We start from the raw sequence: 17585 nt of genomic DNA on the forward strand, positions 1-17585 counted from the left end.
GTAAAGTTATCCTTTAAATGAGAAGCAGAGAGCAAAATGGATTAGAAATCAGAATCCAACAATCTCTTGTTTGCAAGGAGTAATTCTAGTTACATTTAACAGGATGTGTATATGTGTAGTGTTGCTTTTTTAAGACAACAATGGTGAAAGGAGGAAGGTATAAGATGTTTTTGTTTCTCTGTATAATGTATCTGGCATTATCTCTGATGCTCAATTTGTAATATTCAATGGCAGAACAATGCAACTATATAGTAAAACCTCATAAATTTTGACTTTTTCAGACTAAGCATACTCTGAATACATAAACTTCTAAAAAATGATAAAACTTCTGCATCTTTAAAGTATAGCATGTACCATATTTACCTGCTTAATTTACTCCTTTTCGGTGCTAAAAGAATGGAAAGAATTATATGAGTAAGTTGTCAGATTGGCAGAACAATTGTTATTAATACTTCTTAAAACACCTTCTTTATTTTCCAGTGAAATATAATGGATAAAAGGCTAGCCTTAGGAGCCTGGAAGCTGTAGATTCAAGTATTGCCTTAAAACATGACTATGGCACTGGCAAAGTTATTTAATTTCCCAGTGTTCTCAGACAACAGTCTAAGATTATAAATCATAAAGTGATGATTTGCACTTGTGTAGGGAATTTCTGACTGAAAGCTCACTATTCCGATAAAATTAAAAGTCTGCCTCCATTTCCCTCTGACCCTCCAAACTGCAAACATTCAAATACGTAACCATTGTGAGGATTTAACCATCTTCAGGGAGACCCCTGCTACCAGTGGTAGTGGTAATAACGATAGCCTCCCCTTAGCTCCCCTAAAGCTCAGCCCATGATCCATGTCATGAGTGTAAGGACTGGGGTGGGAGGGAGAGCCAAGGAGGGAATTCTGTGGCTGGAGACTGAGGCATGCAAGAACAAACTTCTCCTCTCCCCCCACCCCACCTCCATTCAAGTGTGTTAGCATTCTGGCTGATGTAATATAACTGGTGATAAGAATCTTAAAAAGAGATGGGCTAGCACAGAGTTGTAGGCTGTCCCTACTTCACATTATCCTCAGTGCGCAGCATTCTTTCTTATTCTGGGACCACGAGAAGGTCCCATGCGCAGAATCACAGAAGCACCAATACTCCATCTGCTGGTGATGCTTCTATGCAAGAGGCACTGATCACTAAGCAGGCAAACCGGGAGTGCGCATGAAATGGACTGGAGATATGATGCTTTTATTATGATTCAGAGCTACATCACAAGAAAATTGGAAACAGATCTTACCAGGCACTGGCAAGGGCTTCGTACTGCTTTTTGTCAACGATATCCTCAGCTCCAAGTTATACAACAACGTACTGCAGATTATGCAGGGCAATCGTAAGAAATAACTTCATTCCTAAGCCCAAATTAGATGAAATAAGAGTGGAAATTGAGGAGTTACTTAAATCAGAAGAGGGAAAAGATGAAGAATCTGAAGGCATTGACAATCTATACTTAACATAAACTCCAGAAGTACTACCTAATAATGAAACAGATGGCAAAAATATCATCGATAGACTGAATGAATCTGAAGTGAAGAATATACTTAGATGAGAATTTTGGAAAGTGAGATCAACAGCATGCATACAACCAAGAGACCAACTGTATTAAAACAATATTTACTGACTGACTCAGTAGAACCATCATAAACAAATACATTCTCCAACTATATCTGATTAAAAAATATAAAAAAAATAGAGCCCTAAACACAACAGTCTATGATGCAGATAGTGAAATTTTAAGAACCATAGGAAGAAAGGCAGATTTGTTTAAGAAAATGGCCCAGGAGAGGTATAGAATACTTTTTAAGAAAACTATCAAAGAATTAATGGAAAAACTATCTGAAAATTAATTACATCAATATTTAATTTTGTAATTGATGTAATTATTGTACATGCAGTAGAAAAGTTGAATACTCTGTTGTCTAATTAAAAGAAACAAAAAAGAAACCTGCAGAATGAAATCTGGAAAATAAAAGTATAAAAAAACTTTGATACCCTTAATAATTGAAATACAAAAGGTTGTTAATATGCCATGTCAGAGCAATGCAAAGAAAACAAATAATTCATTATTACTTAAAAATTACACTACAGATCCTCCCCACTTCCCAAAAAAGGAGAATCCTTAAAGGTAGATGCGAAAAATTTCTGGTCATTTCTATGATCAAAGGAATAGATCAATACAAAGAAAACTCAAGCTGGAACTAACATAAAACAGAAAATTTTATGTACCATTAATATAATGAAAGACAGAAAGAATTACGTCAAGGTTGGAGACAAATGAAAACACCTCTACAAATCTGTAAAGTAACATGTCCAGATAAGAACCATGATTATTGGCTCAAACACTTTACAGAGTTGCATAAATCTCTAGCAAAGAAATTTACCAGCTTCCCTCAGGAGCAAACTTGATCCCATCTTTCTTAACAGAAACTACATATTTATTTCCAAAAGATAAGAATACCAGCAACTCCTTAAAACATTGTTCTTGTATATGTTTCACAATTTACACTTCCCAAAACTTTTATAAACACAAGAAAACAAATATGCTGTTTGTGGGACAAAATGTATATACCCCAAATTCCAAAGGTGTAAAGAGTAGCTTATTATTAATTTGGTAATTGTTGAACAAGCCACTCCCAAATACTAGATGAATTATTCCACTTTTGTTGATTACCACAGTCTTTAAATTTAGTTCTACACTCATTATTTAGTACTATGCTGAAAATACGCAAACCAGATCCAGGTATAACATAGATGGTTGAGTACTTGATAGTTACATGGAAAGCTATTCTCTATTTAAAAACCTCTACCATCACAATGAAGTCAAGAAAAATTGACTGCCAAAATGTGGCCTTTTGCATTAAAAACAGTTTGTCTTGGGGCAGCTAGGTGGTGCTGTGGATAGAGCACCAGCCCTGAAGTCAGGAGGATCTGAGTTCAAATTTGCCCTCAGACACTTAACGGTCCTAGCTGTGTGACCCTGGGCAAGTCACTTAACCCCAAGTGCCTCATCAAAAACCAAAACAACAACAAAAACCAGTTTGTTTTTCATAGCTCTGATCAACCTTAAAACCATTATCATCCCTCTTTAATAGAACTAAGTATACCTTTCAAGTCAAAGAAGGAATTGTATGAAGAATGGATGAAATGTGGTATACTATTGTAATAGAATATAATTGTGCCATAAGAAATGATGAGCAGGCAGATTTCAGAAAAGCCTTACACAAACTGATGCAGAATGAAGCGAGCAGACTCAGGAGAATACTGAACAGAGTAACACAATACTAAATGATGATCAATTGTGAATGACTTGGCTATTGTCAGCAATACAATTAATAAAGACAATTCCAGAGGACTGATGTTGAAAAATGCTATCTACTTTCAGAGAAAGAACTGATGAAATCTGAAAGCATATCAATTATACTATTTTTCACTTTATTTTAATTGTTTTGGTCTGAATCTTCTTTCATAACATGACTAATATGGAAATATATTTTGCATGACTGCTCATGTATAATCTATATCAAACTGCTTGCTATTTTAGGGAGAGGTAAGGGAGCAAAGGAAAGAGAAAATTTATAATTCAAAATTTTAAGGTACAAATGTTTAAAATAGTTTTTACATACAAATGGGGGATATTGTACTAATCACTTGAAACACATCAAGCAATAGAGATGATCCGCATACATACACACACACACACACACACACAGCTAGACAATCCATGTTGTTTGTATTTTGAAAGTATAAAATTCTTAGTGTTCAGTAAGGAAGAATAGAAACTGAAAGTTTGGTATAGAAATCAAGCTGAAATGAACCATACTTAAAAAAAAAAAAACTTAGTCTGATTATTCAGGTAAGACAATTATCAAGGCAAAAAACTAAGATTAAGTTTGTTAAGAGACTGACTTGTATCCTGAAGTCAAAGTTTAATGAGAAGAACACGATTAGAACAATTACACACACCAGTCTTAAAGTGAAGCATTGCAAAAAGGTTAACAAATTATCTTTAAAATGTCCAAACAAAAACCCATTCAATTTTAGAAAATCACAAGAATTACACTACCCCAAGTCAATTATTGAAAAATTTCTCTGTCAAAAAGAAGAAATTTTCTAAGAGCACATGAGAAAACAGCTTTTAAATGGGCAGGAATCATTTGGGGCAAACAAATTTCACTTTACAAGTTAAATAGTAAAAGGAGACAAATGGAACATAACATTGGAGTTGCTGAATATAACTAAAAGCAATTTATCTATCGATGAAGGTGTCTATGAAATGGCTAAATGAAAAAATGAAATCATAAGGCACTGTGCTGCAGCCAGTGTCATATAAACTCAGCTAATATCTGTCATTAATTTAAGTGTTAAAAAAAAAATAGTGTAAGTTCTAAAGCTTTGTTTACCAAAACAGAAGGTTTTGTCAGGATTAAGTCAATGCTGCTCAAAATTACAGAAAGGTTATTCTTAGGAAGCACAATTTACTGAATAAAGCAAATTACACAATGAAATAGTACAATCTATATGACATATAATCTATGTCATTAGATTATGTCATATAATCTATATAACGTATGTCGCAGAATACAAAAATATAAACACTATGCTGATAACTAAAAAAAATAGGATCATTCTATACCAAAAGCTTGCCGACCTTTATATATGCAAAGATGATAAATGCCTATACTACCAATTAAATTCCAAATTATCTTGGAAAATTCAACAAACTGCACTGAAACTAAAGCAGACAGAACTTTTGCCAACAATTGCCCAGATATATCAAAAATCTATAAAAATTCAAGAATATTAAATGCTGTCAACATAAAGAATTGTAATCTCTAAACTTTATGGAACAAAAATCTTTTAAAATATGTGGGACCAATGTGAAGAATCTATCATATTGTCTGCCAGAGCAATATCAAAAATGGGTTTCTATCCTAATATTTTTATTCAATTGAAAGAAAAAGAAAAGGCAGTTCTTTTATTTAATCAATATGGGCCAGGTACTGTGCTAAGTGCTGAGGATTCAAAAAGAGGAAAAAGATAGAACCTGTTCTCAAGGAGCTCACAATCTAATGGGAGAAATGTTGATTAGTTAGTTTCAGGCTTGTCTGATTCGTGGTGACCCCATTTGGGGTTTTCCTGGAAAAGATACGGGAATAAATTTCCCATTTCCTTCTCCAGATGAGGAAATTGGGGCAAAGTGAATTAAGTGATTTGCCCAAGGTTATACCATTAGTAAATTAGGCTGCATTTGAACTCGAGTTTTCTTGATTCCAAGCCCAGCATTCTATCCACTTAGCTGCCTCTTGTGCCACCCAAATTATTTACAAAGCATATAACTTGTTTTGTATATGTACAATTCTGCAAACAAGATGAATATGACATAATCAAGAGGGGCTGGAAAAGCATTCTTGCAAAAGAATGGATTTTACTTTGGACTTAAAACTAAGCCAGGGAAGTAGGAGAAATTGAGGAGGGAGGGTATTCCAACCATATAGTGTGGTCTGGAGAACATTAAATATTAAAGAATAATGTGGATGAGAGCTATCCTCAGTTGGGATGACTGGGCTAAAAGGCCTGCTTCTGACATATCCTAGCTGAAGCAATCTAACAAGGGAGCTTGGTTTCAAAGTTCAGAGCATGTCAAGAAAAGGACTGGGAAGGAATGGTAAATTCTATATATCAGCTCTTTTAAACCTCATTATAAATATTGTAAGTATTATCATTCTCATTTTATAAATGAAAAAATAAAAAAAATAAAAGTAACTTGGCCCATGGTAAAACATCTACTAAGAGTCAGAGGCAGAATTTGAATTTAAAAGGTTTTCCTAATTCCAAGTGATATAAACTGAGATCTTGGGGGGGGGAGGGTGGTCCTGGGGTTAGAAATCTCAAACCCCTTTGGGAGGGGCCCCACCCTAATGATCATAGGGGAAACTCCCAGATAAGTAATCCCTTCCTATGATTCAATTGGAGATCTTGGCCTGGGCACCCTCTACTGGACTGAAAATCAGTCCCTCAAACTGCTCCCTGGCCTAGGGGCAACAAAAATCCAAAGTAATCAAAGGCTATGTGCCCAAACCTTTGCCAAAGTTCTAACAGGATTTTGCCTGCTAAGAAAGTTGTTTTCTTAGTGTAATAAACCTATTTTTGCCACAAACCTTGTGCCTGTATTCATTCAGGTTTGCGAATTCTTTCTCAAAGCCTGTGACTGGCCAGGGGACCTTATTGCTGGGTCAGGGGATCTCTCATCCTCATTTCTCACACCTCAACATTTGGTGGCCCGTTATGGGGATCTCAAATTCTGGCCAAGGTAAGCCTTCTTTTGCTGTTGTCTATTCTATAGCTGGGATCTCCAAATACCTGAGAAGATTTGGGCTCTCGGGAGCTTCTACGCTCCAGCAGAATTCTTTGGCTGGGACAGCCTGACTGGGAATTCCTGCGTTTCTGATGAGTCTCCTTAATCAGAGACTTCTGACACCTCTCCCTTTCTAGGGACGCCTCTATAGAATCCGAGAAAACCTAAGACTTGGGGCAAAATGGGACAATATACCTCTACCTCTATTCCTAAGGATTCTCCTTTAGGCTGTTTCTTAAACAGAGATAAATTCGGCTTAAAAGATCTTAAAACTAAAAAGCTTAAATTAAAACAGACTGCAAGATGCTGCTGAAATTTGCTGGAGGGAAATAAAAAATTAGATACTAACCTTTAAAATAACTCCCTTCTTTCTACTTTTCTAGGAGACACAAGATCCCTCTGAATCCTTTCCAGAACCATCTCCTTACCAAAGATAGGTCCTTATGTCTGACAATATTTCGTTAACTCTGTCCCCCTCACCTCCTGAACCAGGCCCTGAGACTTCCCCTTTTTCTCCAGCCCTTCTAACCTCTGCCCACTGAGAGAAGCAGCAGACTCTCAAGGAGAGACACTCAGAGCAGAGGTGCCTCTTTCAATGTCAAATCCCTCCCAGATTGAAGAGAAACTTGGTCATTACTGCAGTCTTATCTTGATCTGCAGTCCCACCAGAGAAGCTTTCCTAGATGCAGCCATAAAAACCCTCAATTTTACCCTAAAAGCCAAACTGACTTCTGCCTCTGCCCTGGCTCTATCTAATTTAGAAAAGCCTTTCACTATGTATGTAAATGAAAGCTGGGGCCAGACCCTGGGGGCTCTTGGGCCAGCTATTGACCAGCTCTACATTAATTCATGATTCCCATATGCATTTACATTTCTAGTAACAATGGGAAGAACCTGTGAAATGTTACAGCTTAGTAAGCTTTTACCAAAAATCTTAAAAAAAAAATCTTTCTATCCCCTTTTGGTATTCATTAAAACACATGCTTGTTAAGAGGTTATTTATTTCAGTTTTGGGGCCTTTAGGAGACTGCTTGAACAATGAAAGATAGATGGATATATTTCCTGTCTTTAAGACTCAATAAGCTCTTAAAATAATTTGGTCCTAGTGGATGATCACTCTTAACAGTTTAAAAAAACAAAACAAAACAAAACATTTTTTATGTCTAAGCAAAAACTATGTTTATGCATTTGAAACCTGTTTCCTCTTGTTCAGTCTTCTATGAAGATGGAAGGCACTGTTCAGAACACTTGAAGGTGATTAAGTTCCTTTCTTGCCTCTTCCCCTTGTCTCTTTTGAAATAAGCTAAACAGACTAAATCTTTTTCTCTTAGAGTCTATTTCCCTTTCCTTTAATCAAGTTGATTTTCTTTGGATCTACTCCAGTTTCTCCACATTGTTTTTAAAACGTAGGTGCAAGAACTATCCACTATTAACATTCTGACCAATGATGAACAAAGCAGAATTATTGCTTTCTAGTTTTTACACTTCAAACTCCTATTACTATCTATCAATATCACATTTGCCTTTTAATTAACAGGTACAACACCTGCTGATTCATTATCATCCTGTTGGTCTCAGGGAATTAAAGACCCATTAGAAGCATGGCTACTTTAACATATTTCCTTAACAACACCATTTATTATAGTAAGATAATACACTTGAGGGAAATATATTTTTGTTCCAGATCTATTGATTGTTTTCAAGTAGGAGCTTCCAATAAGGAAACTCCCTCTATCAATACAGACTGATAATTCTTGTGTAATTTATATCATAAAGTGTTGCTTAATACACTGGGAGGTTTAAATGGCTTGCCAAGAGTCACAGAGGCACTATATTTCATAAGTAAGACTTAAATCTAGACATCCTGTATCTAATGCTAGGACTCTATCTATATCTATGATGTTTGACATTGTATATACAGATATATATAAATGCATCATATTCACATACATGCACACATATATTCATATACATGTTTAAAAATAAAACATATGTACTCACACAACTTTAAAGGGGCTTTAGACTTCAAAATTATCATGTACACTCTGAATTTCCAAAAAAATAAACTTTTGACTTGCAAATTCGTTTTCTCTATTGTCCCTCCTCATTGAAAAAGCAATATGGTACCCATTATACATTTAAAGTCATGCAAAAAAGTTTCCATTTCAGTAATATAGCTGCCCTTCCAAAATAAATAAATAAATAAATAAATAAATAAAGTGAAAAAAGTATGATTAATATTTAGTGTAGTTTTAAACTATCAGAAGCTTTAGACCTTCACGACACTGTATATTAAATATGAACTAATTTGTGGTAGTGGTAGAATAGATCTGATCTCCACTAGAATTCGTGAGATTTTAAACATTAGACAGGTTTTTTGGGTCAGAATGTAAATATTTTGCTTTAGCTGCTCAATTACGTTTTACTAAGATGGTCACTAACAAAAAGTTGATACCTTAAATATTCCAAGAAATCTGAATGGACCTCATGCCTATAACTGCAATGTTTCACGAGAACCTGGATTATTGGAAAGTTCTATAGGAGTGAATCTCTCTATGATTCTTACCATACCAATTTTAAATTAAAAACAGAAATCTCCTTATTTTTTTATTAGTGTCCACAATGTCTATATTCAAGGAGACAGACACCCAAATGGAATATGTTTATTTTTGACACTTTGCCTGCTTAAGATAAGCATGATCTGACACATCAGGAAATAAAACTCATTTTCACTGAAGTTGCATGCAAATCTTTATTCGAATGTATATCATTAAAAAAATTAATTCTTAATATCTCCTTTTATCATTTTTTAAAGGGAAAGAACTGAGGCTCTAAATATTGGATCAGAAATTGAGATAGATCTTATGAAGTATCTGCTTCAAATTTTCCATTTGCATAGCAGTATAAGGACAAAAGATGCTTGTTCAGTGGATTAGTTAATTGTACAAATTAATTGAAGCAAAAGAATATTAGGTGTAAGACAAGAATCTGAGCTGCTATCATCTTAAAGCAGCTACAGTTAAATTCTTAGGTCCTGAGTAGTCACAACTAATCTTTACTGACCACAATCTTTTTTTCATTCTTTCTTTTTCTCTGCCTTCTGACTCCCTAAAGCTTGTTCTTCATCTTTCCTATGACCTTAATCCCTTATTCCTCAGTTCTTCCCAAGGCAATCACCACTGTAATGGCTACAATCTCCTCTCTTCCCTCCCCCCTTAATCCTTTGCTGACTAAATTTAACTTGATACTATTCTTTATATGTGAGTCTCTTGGGCCCTTGGACATACCTCATCAAACCCCAACCTTGAATTATTCTCACTATCTAATGCCTTTGCTCCTACTTATACACTGCTTAATGGAGTTTGAGAAAACCATGAAACCACACTGACTGAATCCACACAAATTCATTACTCCTGGTCTCAGCTGTGCACAGTTACTGCAAAAAAGGCAATGCTTCTGCACCCTTATATCTATATCTACATTAGCCCTTCACCAAAGTGGCTGTTTTCATTCTTCTTCAACCCTCCCTAGCTATCCCTCTCCTCCATTCTCTTAAGTTTAGGGCCTCACCTTATAATTCATGAAAAAACTCAGGCCATTTGCCAAAAGTTGCCTCTTACTCCCTCCTCATCTCATGCTTAGACATATGTCTTTTCCCCATATTACATAAAAAGATAGTCTTTATTCTTGCCAAAATAAATCTTCCATACATTCTTCTGATCCTACCCCTTTCTCATTCTCACTCTTATTACTTTATTTTTGATCTCTGCCTACTATAAACATGCTCACGCCTCTTCCATCCTTAGTGAACTGTCCGTCACTTGATCTGAGCACACCAGTTAGCAACTGCCTTATATCTTTCCTCCCATTTTCAGCTAAACTCCTTGAGAAAATCATCTACATTAATTTTCTTCACTCCCTTAACCCTCACTAAATTCTAAACTCTATACAATATGGCTTCCAAGTCCTCATCATTCAACTAGAATTGCTTTCTCCAAAGCTACCAAAGATCTCTTAAACACCAAGTCTAATGCTTTTCATCCTTTGAAATTTGATTACCCTCTTCTCCTGGATACTCTCCTTTCTAAGCTCCTTTTCCCTCAAATCCAGCTTCATATCAATAACTGCCTCTTTAAGATAACTCAAACTGGATACCCAGTAGCCATCTCAAAATTAGTATATCTGAAAGACATTCATTTCCCATCAAATCCTTCTTTCTTCCCAAACTCCCTAATAAGGTCAAAGGAACCATTATTCTCTCAGTTATCCAGGCTCACAATTTTGATGTCAATTTTGATCCCCCTTCTCATATTCATCCCTCATATCTAATTTGTTGCTAAGAATTGTCATTTCTACCTTTGCAATATCTCTCGCCTCTGTCCCTTTCTCTCCCTCTCAGCTGCCATCCTGGGGCAGCATCACTTTGTGCGTGGAATATAGCACTAGCCTGCTGGTTGGATTCTCTGCTTGAAATCTCTTCCTACACCGCCAATCCGCCTTCTAATCTGCTTCTAGAGTGATTTTCTATTTGTCATATCTCCGGCCCCCAAATAAATTCTGATGGTTCCATCCAGAATATGATCTCCATGAAAATAAATTCTCTTAAGTACAGGCCTCTTCTCTCCTCTGACACGGCTAAACCTTCTCCTGAAGGCCCTTATCACCTCAAACATGCTGGTGGGTTTGCCTGCCTCAAGTCACTCCCCACTACAATCCATCCTCCTAAAGTACAGATCTGATCCTGTCACCTATTCTCAATAAACATCTCATATATTTGAGTCTCATACGACTCAATAAACTCCAGTGGCTTCTTGTTGTCTCTAAGATCAAAAATGTTCTTTTTGGCTTTCAAGGCCTTTTATAACCTAACTTCCTCCTCCCTTACCTTACTCCCCCACTGTGTACTTTCCATTCCAGTGACAATAATCTCTAGGCTTTTCTGTCCATAATACATTCCACCTCTTTGGCTCTGGAGCCTTTTCTAATTGTCCCCTAGGACTGAAATGCTCTCTTCTCCTCCACTGTAACTACTGGCCTCCTTTAAGACCCAAGAAAAATGCCATCTTTTACAGGAAGCTTTTTCCCAGTGCCTTCTCTGGTATTTCCTATTTACCTTATATGTAACTTCTTTTGTATATATTTGCTTGAATCTGTATCCTGTTATGGGCCAGAACTCTGAACTTGAAACAAGGATGCTTACAAGGTACTAATTAAGTGGAATTGAGGAAACAATGGTTATCTAGTTTAGCATGGTGATTAATAGTTCTCTAAGTTCAGTATGATTGATTTAATCTTACAACAAATAATGGTTTCCTAGTGCTATAATGATTGGTTTATACTCACTGTAGAGCCTCAATCAGGTAGATGGAGATTCAGAGGCAGAGAAGACAAGAGAACTGGAGGCAGGAGCTTAAGCTCTCAGAGCCAAGGAGAGAGATTAATTTCTATCTTCATCAGCACTGTGGTGGCTGGCCTGTCCTCTTTAGTTTCTCCATTGAAACCAAGACTCCAGAAGGCCTTTAAGAAAGCTAACTGGGCCCCAGGAAAGGAGACAAGACTTAGAAAGAGACAATAAAGGATTTGGACTTTAACTCCTGGCTGTTCTCATGGTGATTTTCTGAACTGAAAGGAAGGCTTCCCCAAAGACCTCCAGGTAAAACAAACCAAAGAACACTACAGTATCCCCCATCAGATTGTGACCTGTTTAAGAACACAGATTGTCTTTTGCTTCTTTTTGTATTCCTGGGACTTAAAACAGGCAAAAAAGAGACACTTAAGTGTTTTCTGACTGACAGATATAGAGACATTTTATTGGTTCATTAATCCAAAGGTTTAAAGGACTAGAGGAATCATTCAAGACAGGAGAAAGAGTAAGAGAGGCAGAAAGAGAATCAGCATGTGACTTGGAATTTTAGGAATGAGAAGGATCATGAAAATTTGAGAGATTAAATGTTGAGATCTTGCGAGATCGCAGGTAGTCTTTAGCCCAAACTTTATTCAAAATTAGAATTTCAGCTCTGAACTGTAAGTGAATGACTCCCAAATCTACAATTCTTGCCTTGAACTCTTCCTTCACTAGTTCCAATTTTGTCCAAAGGAAGGCAAACCAAGATGTCTAAGAATCTTGAAGCTATTACATATGAAGGAACTGGGAGTGGCTACCCAGAGATAAGATTAGGCAAGACATCATTTATTCTTCCAAGTTTTCATATCTGCCTCCTTTTTTCCACTCACAGAGCCAGCATATTAATAAGGGGTTTTAATCTCTTCTCCTCTGGACTACTGGCTTCCCCGTGTGTATTTATTTACTTATACATTTTATTCCTATATAAGCTCCTTAAGGACGAAAATTGTTTTTGCTTTTCTTTATATCCCCAGATCTTAGCAATCTGCATCTTTAAAATTGGCTGTGCCATACATAGACTTTTTTTCAATCCTACTTCCACCTTTCAGAATTCTAGCACTTTTTGAAGGGAAGCAATAATGCCACCTCCTACATAAGGTCTTTTCTGATTCTCTACTTGCCTCTTCCTGAAATTTCTTTGTATTTATTTTGTATTATAGAACTTCTTACAAGTGTAGTACTGTTTCTCTCAATAGAATACAAGTTTCTTAAAGGAAGGGTCTATTTTAATTTTTGTCTCTGAATCCCAAGCACCTACCAGAGCACCTGGCAGAGAATAAATGCTTAACAAATGCTTATTTAATGGTAAGCTTAAAATGAACCAGATCTCCTGATTCATTTTCTCAACTTCCCATTTTTTAAAATATCTAAGACAGCTAAAAAGAAGCATATGAGAGCAAGATAAGCACATATCCATTCCTCTTTGGAACAAATGTATGTTCATTTAAGTAATTAATTCACTGATTCTCCCTACAGCCTCTCTCAAGATTAAGTGGATGGAGATATATACCTCTGCATGCATGTCAGCACATGGGTGCTTTAATAAGTTCTCATTATGTGCCAGTTGCTATGTTAAGTATTGAGGATACAAAAAAAGGCAAAAGACATTCCTTGTTCTCAAGGAGCTTATAGTCCAATAGAGAAGAAAATATGCAAACAATTGTTTACAAATAAGATATATACAGGATAGTTTGAAGTTAATCAACAAAAGGGGAGATACTAAGGTGGATCAAGAAAAGAAGGTGGGACTTTTGCTAAGACTTGGATACCAGGAAAAGTAGGAGATAGGAATGAGAAGGAAAGAAATCTGGGAGAGGAGGGAAAGATACTGGAAAAGAAGGAAGACTGGGAAAGGAGGGAGGGATATTGAAAAAGGAAAAAGAGAGTAAAGATTTCTTTCCTTCAAAATTTAGAAATTAGAAAGGAGGAATAGTAAGACTAACAAATGCTGCTAAACCCATACCTAAGATTAAAAAAAAAATGAGTTGCTGATCTCTACAGACAACAATAAATGAAATTATTACATTAAATTATTTCAAACAAGTACATCCTGTGACATCCCAATCTCAGGGAAAATAAAATTAATTATTTAAGTACAACACAGGGAAAACGGAAGGTACATAGCTTATAAAAGTCGTGTCCATCAAAAGATACTATAAATCATGCTAATTTGGCTAGGAGGAATTTTTAACTGGAAAGAAATTGGTATGAATAGAAAGAACAGCACCTCAAATGCTTCTCATTGAGTATATTAATCATGAAAGCAAGTTGATATATCAACAAACAAGATTAAAAAAACATGTATGTATCACATTTTGAATTTAAAACTGTGTGTACATGCAAATAAATGTGTGATTGTGTGTGTAATCCACTTTAAATTTTGAAAGCTAGTTCCTCCAAATCATTTCTGTGTGTATAGTAAATTTATGTGCAGGCCTGTGTGAAATTTCCTACTGAGAAAGCTAGATAGTTGTATCAGAAAAGATTCAGAAGAATTGGATTACACACACACACACACACACACACACACAACATACACACACACACAATTATTATATGTTAAGTTGTTTTATAAACCTCCATGTATTCATGGGATACATATTTTAAAAGAATCTGATAAAACTGAATAGAATGTGTTAAAAATTACACCCTGAGTTTGTGTTCTTACAAAAATCCAGTGGTATATAATACAAGTTTCCTTATCCTAATTTACAGCAGAAAAACTGAAGCTGTGAGGTGAAGTGAACAGTCCAGGATTACACAGGATCAGTAGTGAAAGCAAGGCTCAACCACAATTCCAAATCCAGTGTTCTTTCTACTACACTATACCAGCTCCACAGCAAATTAACAAATAAAAGAACTTGTTTCAAATCAACAGACAAAACAGAGATGAGTACGTATGTCTGTCTCTACTTTCTGGGTTCTTGGATTATAGTTTTTTCCAGTGCTTTGGAAGCTCAGGTGAGTTTTTTTCTTTCTCTTGATGACATGATAAATGCTGAGAAGAGAAAGAATAATTCCAATATGATTCACAGATTTAGAGTTAAAAGGTATAAAGGTTAAAAGGTCCAATCCTTTTATTTTATGGATGAGGAAAATGAGGCTTGAAGACTGAACAAATATGCAAACAACCAATAAAATGATAATTTTGGGGAGGGGAGGCAAACAGTGACTTTAAATAGATGAGGCTCAAAGAAAGCAAATATTTCATAGGACTGTTTATTGTTTATTGTAACCACCTCAATACAGTATTTTTTTTTCTACGAGGTTTGAAAATAACTTTGTTTTGCAGAACTTTGTAATGGAACTTTATCCATATCCAGTTGCAAACTGCACAGATACTTTAGAAAACCACTAATCCAATGCAAATAACTCTGCTAGATGATTTAGTAAATCCCTCATGATTAGTAATAACTAGGAGCTTTTCAATTTTCTAGGAAATTTTACAATTTGAGACTTACAAGAAAGAAGACAACAAAATCTAAATACAAGGAAATATATATCAAATGAAGTATTCATATGTGGCTCTTCTGAACCTAATCTCACTTTTATCTATTCAAACAAATTTATTTCCAAGCTGGCATCCTGAAAACATAAACCCTATGTTTTTTCGAGTTGGACGCTGATTCTAGTACTGAAAGAAGATACAAGCTACCAACAATACAGGTGCAAACAAGGGAAAAAAAGATGAAAATCTACCTGCATTAGCAACATTAGTTATCAACAACAAAGGCTATATTGACATGAGCAGTTCTAGCTAGATCTAAAAATCAATTCTTTAAAAGTAAATTAAAGTGAGTTACAACTGCACCTATCAGTTTGCCAACCACACAGCCCATGGAAAACTAAGTGACTTTTAAAATCACAATTGCCTAAATGTTTAAGTTTTCACTCCTCCATTCCATATTTAATGTAGTATCTATTCATATTGAATAATAAAATATCACAATAGTGTAATTTAGGATATGACACTTCTGTTTTTTAAATAATTCTCCAAGAAAGTGATTAACAGATAAACACAAAAAGCCTCTTACTGATTCTATGAGAGGTAAACTATACTCTTCTATGATCATTCCAAGTCTAATTTTAAACACTTTTTAATATATCTAGTATGAGGAATCTGGGGAAATTCAGAGAGAAAATTCAATCCCACCAAAGCTGTGGAAGAAAGTCCCCAATCCATCATTTATAACTCTAAGAAGCACTTCAGGATATGGAAAGGAGAAAGAGATGTAAAACAATAACGTACACCAAATTCAATTCCCTACCTTCTAAAACAGAGATGGACAACTATTTCTGCCTCAGGCCAGCCTTACAGTATCCTGTAAGAATAGCCATAGGGCAACAAGTGGGGTGGAAGATTTTAAAAAGCCTAGATTATTATTAATCCTTTATTGTTCTACATGCTCAGAACAAAGTAAAACAGAATTGGATTTTCACACTGAAGTGTACAGTTTATTTGTATGGCTGGTGAGAACTGTAAAAAAGAATTTAGGATTTCATTTAAACTGTCTTTAACACAAATGCTTCAGATACTCGCTAGGTAGCAATAATATTCACAAGTAGCTCTGAAGGCTGGGAGCACTGATTACATATCCTAGCTGAGTGGGAAAACAAATTCTTCCACAAGTCAGTTTCTCCATCTATAATTTTATGAGGAACAAGAAGAAAAATCAATACCAAGGTCATTTTGCCTCTTCCATCCAGTTTAATAAATTCAATTTATAACAACATTTACTAAGTATCTACTATCAAATATTTCTTACCTGCTAACACAGTAATACCGACTTTGAGGAATATACGATGTGCACTGGGTTTTTAACCGCTTTCTTTCAACCTCCTTCCAACTATTTTCTGTCCATTTTCTCTTGTTCTGTTTATCCATCTGTTTTTTTTCAACATACTCAGCATAAGTCTGGATCCGATAACTTTCTGCATACTTGCTGGTATTGACAGCTACAAAACCCAAAACAAAAAAAATAAAATAAAATAAAACAAAACCTTTACATAACAATTGTTTCATTTATTTCAGAAGTATTATCTCTTTCAAATCTTCAAATATACATAGAAAACAGAAAATGTTATTAGTTACTAAAATATAAAGCCTCAGTAGTAAAAGCTAACATAGTCTCTGCTAGGATGGTACAGTGGGTAGGGTGCAGGTCTTGGAACCTGGACTCAAATCTGGCCTCAGATATTGCCTGGCTAAGTGACCCTGAGCAAGACACTTTAATTTCTAACTACCTCAGTTTCCTTAAATGTAAAATTAGGGTAATGATAGCTCCTACTTTTCAAAGTTATTGTGAGGCTCAAGTGTGATGTTATTTTTAAAGCACTTAGCACAATGCCTGGCACTTAATAAATGCTTATTTCCCTCCTCTCTTTCCTGGAAGAATAAAATAAAACCCTATTATCCTGGACTTGGTAAATTGAATATTTATAATAATCAGATATGTCCTCCTTTTCTTACCATATATTTTTCTCTTCATGCTTCAGAGCTGCTAGTTCTTACCCCTACCCTAACCCAATCCCAAAGTACTTGGACTTAAAAGAGCTATGGCTATTCTCTGGCTTCCCTATCTGGACTTTGTGCCAGTTTCAACCCCAAAACATAACCCCAGAAAAGATACTGTACTGCTACTCTCTCCCCTATGTAGTCTCTATGGAACAAGACATTACGGGAGCTACAAAAGTATGAGAAGAAAACAGTAAAACACCTATTGGCAGATGCACACTACCTAATCACTACCTTCCTGCATATTTCTGCTTCTTTCCCAGTCCACAATCAGT

General features: G+C 35.6%; 1 protein-coding gene across 2 annotated transcripts in view; it reads right to left on the reverse strand.

Annotated features, from left to right (window-relative positions):
• PARN (poly(A)-specific ribonuclease) overlaps window positions 1-17585 on the reverse strand; it is a 152381-nt gene that overhangs the window by 22746 nt on the left and 112050 nt on the right. The window contains exons 22-23 of one of the 2 annotated variants that reach the window (XR_004230479.1): window positions 16562-16751; window positions 1277-1388 (exon numbers count right to left, since the gene is read on the reverse strand). Coding sequence is in view for 1 of the 2 variants with exons in the window: in XM_031944494.1 (XP_031800354.1) it covers window positions 16562-16751 (190 nt within the window). In the remaining variant the exon portion in view is untranslated. The remainder of the gene's footprint in view (window positions 1-1276; window positions 1389-16561; window positions 16752-17585) is intronic. The other variant, XM_031944494.1, reaches the window with a different exon arrangement.

The sequence above is a fragment of the Sarcophilus harrisii genome, chromosome 1 (assembly GCF_902635505.1).
Source record: "Sarcophilus harrisii chromosome 1, mSarHar1.11, whole genome shotgun sequence".
Taxonomy (NCBI): domain Eukaryota; kingdom Metazoa; phylum Chordata; class Mammalia; order Dasyuromorphia; family Dasyuridae; genus Sarcophilus; species Sarcophilus harrisii.